Source organism: Oryzias latipes, chromosome 23 (genome assembly GCF_053564925.1).
Source record: "Oryzias latipes strain Hd-rR chromosome 23, Olatipes_Hd-rR_3.1".
NCBI classification, from domain to species: domain Eukaryota; kingdom Metazoa; phylum Chordata; class Actinopteri; order Beloniformes; family Adrianichthyidae; genus Oryzias; species Oryzias latipes.
The window spans coordinates 25,815,856-25,826,874 of record NC_136259.1 but is presented as its reverse complement, the minus strand read 5'-3'; the positions used below and the strand labels follow the sequence as shown (position 1 = coordinate 25,826,874).

Genomic DNA, 11,019 nt, shown 5'->3' with positions numbered 1-11,019 from the left:
ATACATATTGGAACTTTGTTTAAAATGTTCTCCACAGTCTGACCTCACAAAGGGTGGGCGGCCGTGGTGCAGCGATAGGAACGGTCGACCCATGATCGGGTTCGATTCCCGCCTTGTACGCCTATGTGTCGAAGTGTCCTTGGGCAAGACACTGAACCACACCTTGCCTCTGGTGGGAGGTTGGCACCAGTGTTCGGCAGCGGAGTGTGTGAATGTGTGTGTGTGTAAATGTGTGTGACTGTATGAATGGGTCTGTGACTGTGAAGCGCTTTGGGCCTTTTAGGTAGAAGAGCACCATATGAGTATACACCATTTACAAAGTGAAAAACTAATCTTATGATCTCTAAGTGTGTTTTGTGGTCTAATGTAATGTGAATAATACTTATTTGTTCCATTTGGAGATCGATTGTGAAGCTTTATTCATTTTACCTCCATGAGGAAAGCATTGGAACTGTTTTCGTTCTGTTGTTTGATGATGAGCAGATAAAAGAACAAACTCATCACGCAAATACACGATCTTTGGTTAAGCTAGACGGCTAGCAGCTAGCATAGAGACGCCATTAGTTGGTGAAAGAACGGTTTCGCATCAGATTGGAAACGGAGCTGGTTCCGGTTTAAGACCCGGTTTTCTCTCGGTCGTGGACGGTATCTCAGAACAGTTCGGGTCATTTGGGCTGTCGAGGAGTTATTCTCGTGTTTTTAGCTTTTTTTTTTAAAAAACTCGGAAGCCGATGTAAGCTCCACTTGAACGTTTAGCATTAGCAGCGTTAGCTTGGAAACGCCTGTTTTGATCCATTCGGAGGATTTTCGGAACAAAGTTCGGCCATGTCATCCGCGGGAGCGGCCGGAACCAGCAACAGAACCTACTCTTTCAAAGTGGTGTTGCTCGGGGAGGGCTGCGTGGGGAAAACGTCGCTGGTGCTTCGGTACTGCGAGAACAAATTCAACGACAAACACATCACAACGCTGCAGGTAAGAACCGCCGCGCGGTCCCGACGCACCGGACCGACCTGTGTTTGTTTGTGTGGGGGAAACGGGTCAAACGGGGAGGGCGGGGGGTTCGCCCGTGAGGGGTGTTTGTGTGGCTGTCATCGCGGTGGGTACGCTTGTTTCTCACTTTAACTTATCCCGGAAGTACTGAACTCATTCCAATCGGGGGGCGGAACCGCGGCTGATAACGGAGCGGCCCGCCGGACCGGGGCCACGGAGGGATCACGTGTCTGTGGGAGATGTTCACGGTCCAGGAAAGTGCCCGGTTCCGACCCTCTGAATCCGGCTTATGATCCGGAGCGACCCTGTAACGAAAACAAACATCTGACCTCAAAGGGCTCCGGTAAACAGCCCCCCCCCCCCCCCCCCCCCGACTGGACAGTCAGCTGATTCTGTTGTGATTTCTCAATTTGACATGTTGATACCGACATGTCTGAACTAAAGGAGCTGGAGTTCTGTGTTCATATACAAACACGATATATATCCGGTACCGTAGTGAATTAAAACGTTATGTGTGTGTGTGTGTGTGTGTGTGTGTGTGTGTGTGCGTGTAAAATCCACGATTCCTGACCAATTTCCAGCTGTGTTTCTAGAGAACAGCAGTGGTTTAAGTCCAGGACCCTGTGGAACTCCACATTTTAGACCTAATGATCTCTCTCTGTGGTTTGTTCTTTTAAACGTGAACATTAGTCTGTGCAAATGCACATGTTTAAGTAATCTGATTACAGTCTGCTCTCTTGAGTAATCTGCTTCCTGATGATCATGAAGGAAGTCCTGCTTTCTGAATAGACTTTAGAACCCGCGTTCTCCAGGGACCCGTTGAACCTGCTCACTGATCCGTTCGGTTCTTCGTCAGAACCCGCTCGCTTAACAGACAGACAGACTTAGGAGGGCTTTGGGTTCAGTTTTTGGGCTTCTTTGGATCCAGAGGAGCAGTTCTCTGGTGTGTTTTGCATAAATAAACAGGCATAAAGAGACAGAAGCCTCTTTTTCTAAATAGTTTATCCGTTATGACAGAGGTTCAGACGACTTCCTTTCAAAATTCAAGACTCTTTGTCACATAGGATCATAGTGCAGTAGATCTAGTAGTATTTGGTGTGACATCAGCTATAAAAATACTTCATTTGGAGCATCTCAGCCGGAAATGAGTAAATCTAATGAACTCAAATTGTATCAGAGCTTATTAAGTGACCCTTACTGATAATTTGTTCAAAAATATCAAATCTGCCTTATAATCTGGTTATTTACTGATTGCTAATTGATTTGTGGTAAACTGTCCTTCAGCTGTTTGAGTTAGTTCACTTTTACATTACTACTTACTTACCTTTTACTGCAGAGTATTAAACCAATGGAGCCAAGAGGCTCTGGAGATGAAGAGGCTTCGATCTGGAGCAGCAGCTCGTCTTCATCACTGAAGGACGGCTGGATTTTTATCAGGAACAGGAGCTGATAACGGAGTCAGGCAGGAAACTCTGAACATGAACAAAGTGTTGACTAAGAAGTAGATTAAAAACTCTTGGGTACAATTCTGTGTAGACTGGGATGCTGCATTTGCCAGGTTGTCATGGAAACGCTGTCAAATGCATTTCAGGTGTGTCAAAGATTGCGTGACGGGCAGAGACGTTCATGTCTGAATGTCAAACTAAATGGTCAAAACCTCACAGCGGCCTCACAGCGTCAGCACAGTGTTGCCATGGTAACCCGTAGGACAAACCTCCTGTTCAGTTCTACAGGATTCGGTGGCATCACAGATCAGCTGTTTCTCATTTTCATTTGACTTCAGAGGTTTACTGATAGAGACCAGAAGATGGCTTTGATCCGAGGAGCAGACAGAGCTAAAGCGCCGAGTCATGCTGAGATCAGAACGACCCAAACATGACGGAGCAGAAAAAGATCCTTTGTCTCCTCCCTGCAGACGAGCAGGAGTCCTCCTGGTTCTCTTCACCTTCCCTAAGATAACACGTGAACCAAGCAGCTCCTGTTCCCGGTGTTCTCCGCGTTCTCCGCGTTCCCGGTGTTCTCCGGGTTCCCGGTGTTCTCCGGGTTCCCGGTGTTCTCCGGGTTCCCGGTGTTCTCCGTGTTTCTGATGCTCTGACACAAACAGAAGAAAGCAGACTTCATTTTCTGGATAATTCTTCCAAATAACATCAACAGGTGATCTGTACTGGGTTACTGCTGGAAGGAAACGTTTCCATATCATCGTCATTTAATCCCAGAAAGGAACTTTAGCCTAAAATGCAGCTGTTTTTTTCTAAAGATGGAACGAGAACGACGGATCTTTTGATTTGATATAAAAACCGACACCTGAAAGAAATCCGTAAAAGCAGCAACAGGAGTTGTTCTCATCAGGATCGTGTCTGAGTGAAGGCCAGGAGTTACTTAACAGGAAGAGCCGGCAGGTGTCGTCATGGAGGCGGAGTTTCAGGCCCTGCGGTCTGGTTCCTTCCACATTAGTTTACTGAAAGAGTCACAGATGAAAACGACGTGTTTAACATGTTCTGAGGGCCGTTTCTGATGCTAGAAGACAGTTTTTGATGATTTCCTGCTGCTCTGCAGAAACTAGGTCCTAGAAAACCACACAAGTTTTTGATTTTGGCTAAAAGCGGCTTCATCAGAATTTGGAGACCACTGAGAACGACAGCAGATCAGAAGATGATGGAGGTGGAATATTTACCTTTTGTCCAGCGAAGAATCACAACAGCGTCTTTCAGCATTTCTACCTAAAGAGGTTTATTTAATAATCTGGATAAACTACAATCGCTTCGAACGGCAGATTTTTAATCAGGACGTTTCAAAAGTTTGAACAAACAGATGTTTGATGCTGCTGAACCTCTGAAATCTGCTGGTCTGTCGCTCCTTCAGGTCCACTTCCTGTTTGGACTCATGTCTGTTTGTATGTTTACTCATCAATACTTTAAGCAACAGAAACCCTTTTTCTGGGTGGGGGTGGTGGACTTGAGCGCTGTCCGCCGGTCACATGGTTCGCCGGCCTCCTCATCCTCGCGGCTGCAGGCCTTCCTCGCTCACATGAGCTCTGCTGCTGTCTCTGGCCTGCAGAGGAGCAGGAGTCACATCTTCTGGTCAGAGGACGGCGCCGACATGAGCTCAGGCGTGGAGGAGCGGTTCATAGCACAGAGATGTCTGAGCGTGAGCTCTGTGAACGAGCGGCGGGGTCGTCACGAGACCGCCTGCTGCTGCGTTCACGTGCCACCAGGCTCAGCCCAGGCTGTGGTGGAGCGGTTAGACCAGAAGGTCGCAGAGTGTTTCCTCAAACGTCTGTCCTGTGGAGTTCCACAGGACAGACGTCTTCTCCCAATTCTTTTTTTAAATTCATATCCCAACTTGTTTTGATCTTTCTCATTCAGAGGATCTTCAGGTTTGCATGGAGCTTCTCCAGCTTAGCTTTAAGTAAATTCCTAGTTTCTTTTATCTTCTAAATCTCTGGTGAGCGTCCCCTTCATTCACAGGAAACACAAACAAAACATTGTAGTTGTGCTCTGACTCAACCTTCAGTCGTCAAATCTCCTCACAGCTTCACACCGTTTCAGGTTTTCTGGTTTCTGCGTGGCCGAACGCGTCCTTCCTGCCGCTAATCGCTCACAGGTTGAAGTGACTCATTCTGTCAGGCCGACCTCACAGAAACTCCTGCAGGATGTAAAACAAAGGTCATAGTTGAAACTTTGGTCCTGAGGTCGTCATGGTAACCGTGCCCTTCTCTTCCTCTGCAGGCGTCCTTCCTCACAAAGAAGCTCAACATCACAGGAAAGAGGGTAAACCTGGCCATCTGGGTAAGTCCGTCTGCTGCGCGTGTCGGCGCGATGCGTTTGGGGCTCCCGGTAATCTGAGTGTGGTGTGCAGGACACGGCCGGTCAGGAGCGCTTCCACGCGTTAGGTCCCATCTACTACAGAGACTCCAACGGAGCCGTGCTAGTGTACGACGTCACAGACGAAGACTCCTTCCAGAAGGTATCCGCCCATTTGACCACCAACAGACGCTGAGATGACTGAGCGCAGCGTCAGGCGGGAAGAGGAAGTGAAAGCCTGAATTTGTGTTGCAGGTGAAGAACTGGGTCAAAGAGCTGAGGAAAATGTTGGGGAACGACATCTGTTTATGTATAGTTGGTGAGTCGGATTTTGCTCTTTCAGCTTTTCCGTCAGTTTGAAAACTGAGAAGCAGCTGAGGTCTCCTCCCACCAGCGCTTTCACGGCGGCGGCGGTGCCCTCACAGCCGCGTCCACGAATCCGTGCCTTTTCTCCCAGAGATGCTGCTGAGTCACCACAAAATCCAGCACGTCTTCATGCAGCAGAACCTGATCTGAAGGGAGTTTCAGTTCTGATCTTCGTCTGCTCGCTGAGACTCGGCCTGAAAGGGACTAAGCCCCGCCCCCTGCGTTAGTTCAAATCTAAACTAAATTTGGATGCATCTATTGACTGGAGTCTTTGGTTCTTTTGTCCTTCATCGCGTCATCTCTCGTTCCGTGCAACACCGCGGTCCACCGTCAGGACTCTGTTCTGCGCTCGGTTCTGCCGGTTCCACGATGGAGATCCCATCAGCGTCGGATGGCTTCACGCCTTCCCAGTGCTCTTTTCAATGTGATGATGCCGTTTTTAGCCAAAATGAAAAACCTGTGCCGTTTCTAGGACGTAGTTCCTGCAGAGCGGCAGGAGTTCATTCAAACCGCTGGTTGGTGTGGAGTTAGCCCGCCCCCATTCCCCTCCCCTTTGCTGTCAGCTCGGAGCAGGAAGGTTGTGACCCCGCCCACCGTATTTTCTGTATGTCTGCTCCTGATTCACTGCGATTTGAATAAAGAAAAACTCAGAAATGGAGTTTTCAACTCAATTTAGCTCATCAGAAAAACGCCACAAGAACCGTTAAGACCCTCAGAACCCGGGTTTCATGGGAATGGGTCTTTAAGACTCCTCAGATGACTCGTCTTGCGTCTGCCGGATCAATCAAGGCAGTTTTGTTTCCTCGTTTGTTGGCAGGAGGCGGCGTCTTTTGGAGGAAGAAAGCCGGGTTTGTGCGGCGCTCGCCGCTAGGCTTCATGAGCGGAGCTCTGACCCTGCTTGTCAGGAGGTTCTGAGCCAGACGTCCGGGTCGGTGCTGGACTTTGGAGCGTAAACACGGCTGCTCAGCAGCTGAAAAACAATCTCCTGCCTGTAAACCCGGTCCACGCCACAGAAACACGGCAGAATCGCTCTGATGAACGAGGAAGACATCCAACCAGCTTTGATGAGGACCGTCCTCCTGTCATATCAGGAAATGCAGATTTCAGTGAGAATCAAAGGAGCTTCTGTCTCCGTAGTCGTCACACTTCATCTCTTTAAATAAAGAGACAAACCCGACGTTGTTGGAGTTCAAAAGCATCCAGCCGTGTCGCTGAGCAAACTGCTTCCTCTCATTTAGCCGGAACCGGAAGATAAAGTCGCAAAAGTTCGACTGAAGCGTCTGACAGAGATGGAGGAGCTTAAAGTCTGAACTTTCCATGGTTTGGTGACATCATGCAGATGTTCTCTCTGTCCTCAGGTAATAAAATCGATTTGGACAAAGACAGACATGTTTCTGTGGAGGACGCTGAGAGGTGAGGAGCTGCTGCTGACTGACTGACTGACTGACTGACTGACTGACTCTCTGTTCTTTTGTGCAGCTATGCAGAGTCGGTGGGAGCCAAACACTACCACACATCAGCCAAGCTAAACAAAGGCATTGAGGAGCTCTTCCTGGATCTCTGTAAAAGTAAGCCCCGCCCACAGGCCTCCTCCATGTTTGAGGAACTTCAAACGCTTCCACTGCAGCCAGAGGAGACAGAAACGGGTCTGAAACAGGTTCCATCCAAGAAAAGCTTTTTACAATCAAGGATTGGTGGGAAAATGTCGCCCCCTGGTGGAAATGAAGGTGAAACCTTCAAAAGGTTTTTATCCTCCTGTTAAATACAAATAGAAAAACTGTTAAAACCTGAAACAGGAAGTACTTCAACAGAGAAATAAACAGCCGTTACTCAGTCCTTCTATTGGTCAGAACAACCGTTCTGGGTCTGATACATTTTGAAAACATCTTCTTGATGATCCACATTTTTCTGTTATTCAAGTTATAAACTGACCAATCAGGTGCCTCAATAAAAGTAGGTGGAGCCTGCTGGCCCCCACGTCCAAAATGATTGACAGATTTTGTGTTGCCCGCTGTCAAGTCATAGGGGTGTGGCCTTCCAACAAGCTTACTCCTGATAGGCCAGAGTGGTTGCCATAGAAGCGATGACTCAAACCGACTCGGACCAATCGCTGCTTCCTGATGACGTCCGGCTCCAACATGATGGTGCGACTGAACTGCCCTCATTTGGTTGGAGCTGGAAGTAAACCATTTTCTGTGGATGGTTCCGGTTCCGGTCCGATTCTCAGACCCAGTTAACGGTTCAGGGTCATGACATGAACCTGCTCCAGTACTGCTCTGTTGTTGTGCTTCCAGATGAAAACAGATTTTTTGACGTTTCCTTTAGTCCGGCAGTGAAGGCCTCACGTGACTTCAAAAGAGTTTATAAACCAAACTTTTCAGGAAACGTTCTTGAATTCTCTGCTTTTTCTGATTTCTACGACAAATCCCGCCAGACGGAGTTTGTGGAAGCAGCGATAAAGTGTTGACGCTCCGTGATGGGAGTGGAATGAAGTGTGGTTTCTCTTTCAGTCCAACTGCTCCTCTGTTTTCAGGAATGATGGAGACCGCTCATGCGGAGGAGAGGGCAAAGGGCAACGGGGCCAGCCAATCAGCAGCAACAAGGCGGGGCGTACAGATCGTCGACGACGAGCCCCAAGCCACGCCTGCCGGAGGATGCTGCTCCTCCGGCTAACACACTCTCACGTGCACGCTCGTCCTCTGTCCTACATGCTTACAGGCATAAATCCATGCATTTATCATCGTCTGTTGTCCGGTTGATCCGCTTGAAACTAATCTGGCTCTGCCACTAAGGAGCATGGGAAATCATATTTAAGTTTGTTCATCTCTGTCCCTCCGAAATAAAAGCTACAGAAGTCGTCCTGATCAAAGCGAGTGGTGCTTTCACAGCCTTTCTGTTCAGCCAACGTCAGGGAGAAAACCGCTGCTCCACCTGCTGGACCGGAGCAGAAAGAGGAAGTTTGTTTCTTCCCAGCGCCCTGACTGCAGGCTGTAACCCACGTCCCGCTCACGGAGGGGCGTGGAGGTCAGAGGACACCGCCGTCACAGGCTAATCGCTGAAGCAGCCATAAAACGCCTCACAGGAGCGGCCGGAGGCAGATCGGCTCATCGCTTTACGACGTCGGCATGTAGTCAGGCGGGCCAGGACTCTACTGAGCATGCTCTGTGGCTGACCTGAGGAGGCGTCCTCTGCAGACGGAGGTCAGTCAGGTCAGTCCTCGGGAGGGCGAAGCCAAGAAACCAGCGGAAACACCATCTGACACCAAAATAAGAGCAGCAAAACCTCACTCCTACATATTTTAAATCAAGCTCCTTTCAGTCAAAGCTGTGGGAGAATCTTTAAGCAGAGATTATGTTAGAAATCCACTTCATGTTGTAATCGTGGGATGTTTATGGGGTGAAGGTCTGTGGTCAGACTCGTTCACGGCTGTGATTAGCTTTCCTTCTACCTGTTTGACTATTAAATGTTGATGATTGACTCGGAGTTTCACAGTTTTTGTGCTTCCACACAGAACCAGGAAGGTTCTTTAAGCCGCGTCGCCCTGAGAGCTTTATGTTTGCAAATATCTGCTCATCAGCGCCACCTTCCTGTCAGGTTAGACGTGCTTTTAATCAGAAAGACAGGAAAAACAAATTAACAGCAGAAAACATGAAGGTAAAACCTCAAATGTGAATTTTTCACATCAGAGGTTTATTTTGAAGGAGGGATTCTGGGAAATCCTCTGTTTTGGTCTCAGACAGGAGATGTTCAGAAGCTCAGTCAGGAGGGGGAGGAGCTCCCAGCTGATGGCGAGCGCCTGTAGGAGGTAGAATGGGTCCGTTTCTTCACATTCTCTGTTCTGAGACAGGAAGTGGAAGCAATTTGATGAACTCACAGCTGTCATTTCCGCTTGGTTTGCAAAACATGGAAGTTTGAAAAAGTAAAGAACAGTCAAACTGTTGGTGAAGCTGGACTTTAATCTGCATCCAGAAAAAAAGATCTCAACTAAACTTGACCTGAATTTCTAATGTTGATAATAAAGAAACTCTTTTGATTTCACTTCTTTCCTGAATTTATGTCAACACTTTATAACGGTAGTTGATTTCAGAAACAATTTCCTAAAAAAACAACTTCATGAGTGCATTAACGGATCTGTCCAGAGGAGGGCGCCACGGTGCAACGTCCTGAAATTAGCACCAAATGGAGGAACTTTGGAAAAGTGATTTCATCAACACGTTAGATCAGATTCCACTCACTGGCTGAAGCAGGAAGAAGCTCAGCTGCTGCAGGAACAACCGCCATCAACGGCTCTTCAGCCTCCAGCAGAGGAAGAGGATGGTGGAGTGGACGCCTCCTCAGGTTCATCCTGCAGCTACAAAACCCAGAGAGGGTGGAACCCTGGAGCAGCAGAAGAAGAGTCTGCAGAGCTGTGAGGATCAGCAAAGCTCCTATGGAGACAGAAGAGGAAGAGCAGAGTTTGGCTTCGCCTTCAAAGGGAAGCTGAAGATCCAGGAAGTGAGCAGAGCCTGGAAGCTGAAGGAACGCTCCGCTTCACTTTGACCCTTTTTAGATCTGTAAAGCAGCAGAGACAGACGGAGCTTCATCACATGATCTCCATCTCTGTCTGTAACCCTCTTCACTAAAGCTTCAATCTTCATCTCCGTAAAGCCTTTTCATCTGAAAGAAATGTGATCAGAGTGCTGCATGGAAGGGAAAAAAGAAGAAGAATGACGAACAAACACAGAACCGTCGCCTGAGGAACAAAAACTACAGAAGGAACCACATTTTTAATAAAAAGGAAAGTAAAAAAAACCCACCTAACTTTCAAAAACTACATCTCATTTTTTGTCCGGATTTCAGCAAAATAAAATCCTTTTCCCCTCATTAATGACAGCTAGAAACGGAATGAGGTTCCTAAATGTCGGTGGTTTGAATCCCAAAGCGCTCCTCCTGCAGGAACCAGAACTCAGTTTTGAGATTTTCTGCCACAATAAAAGCCTCTTCTGTGTTCCAGAGTTTGATTGGTCAACGCCACAAACAAACGAAGCTGTCAGACAGAAACAGGAAAGGAAGAACGTTACGAAGCGGATCCAAAAGGTCTTCAGCTGTCAGATCCATGATGAACACCGACTTTCTGAGGCTGGAGGAGGAGGAGGAGGAAGAGGAGGAGTAGGAGTTGACCCTCCAACAGGAGAGCAGGAGTGATGCAGAGGAGGCCCTTTGGGAGACAAATCCAGATAAAAACCCAACAAGGAGAAAACTGAAGGAAACTCTGACAGCCTGACCTCTAACCCTGAGGCCCCCCAGTATCACGACCCCCACTGTCCTTCAAAACCTACTGGTCCCTGTTTTCTCGCCTGTAGTTCATCATCATCCCCCTAGGGGCAGTAGAAGGGCTTTTTCTGCTTCCAGGAAATCTCAAAAACACTTTTGGGAAACATTCTGCTAATTTTCAAAATTTTATGGTGGGAATTGTTTAAAAAAACATCTTCATTCAAAAAAAAAAAATCTAAATTTCTGTCTTTAAAGTAGTAAACAGGGTTAAAAGTGAACATGAGATGCTTTTAGGTAGAGAAAGACAAATCACAAAAGAGAAAAGTAGATGTTTCCAATTTAACACTAAACTTAGAAAAGATGTATTTGAACATTATATTATTAAGTCATATTTTTTTTATGGGATTGTTAGGAAAATGAAACATATTTTGTTTTAAGTTTTGGAACAGTTGTGTGAATATTTTGAAGTATATTTAAAACAAAAGGTGTGAAAATTCTCCTTGAAAAAACGTGGGCCTAAAAATATGAATTAAAGACAGACAGGGGCGGGGCTAGAACATTATGGGGGCGGGGGGTGGGGGGCAGAAGACGTTGGATGGGTGGGAGA

General features: G+C 47.4%; 1 protein-coding gene across 1 annotated transcript; it reads left to right on the top strand.

The window, feature by feature from the left end:
- Positions 1 to 512: 512 nt before the first annotated feature.
- On the top strand, positions 513 to 8,636 carry rab21 (RAB21, member RAS oncogene family). The gene is made up of 7 exons (XM_004083247.5): positions 513 to 972; positions 4,719 to 4,778; positions 4,849 to 4,956; positions 5,049 to 5,112; positions 6,518 to 6,572; positions 6,639 to 6,727; positions 7,693 to 8,636. The coding sequence occupies exons 1-7, from the start codon at positions 826 to 828 to the stop codon at positions 7,830 to 7,832; spliced, it is 663 nt and encodes a 220-aa protein (XP_004083295.1). The 5' UTR covers positions 513 to 825; the 3' UTR covers positions 7,833 to 8,636.
- The last annotated feature ends 2,383 nt before the right edge of the window (positions 8,637 to 11,019 follow it).

Bases quoted from the DNA above. Each gene is read 5' to 3' on its own strand.
- rab21 (XM_004083247.5), top strand. From the start codon at position 826: ATGTCATCCGCGGGAGCGGCCGGAACCAGCAACAGAACCTACTCTTTC. The intron at 4,957-5,048 runs GTATCCGCCCAT...TTTGTGTTGCAG, and splicing joins ACGAAGACTCCTTCCAGAAG to GTGAAGAACTGGGTCAAAGA. The intron at 6,728-7,692 runs GTAAGCCCCGCC...CTCTGTTTTCAG, and splicing joins CTTCCTGGATCTCTGTAAAA to GAATGATGGAGACCGCTCAT.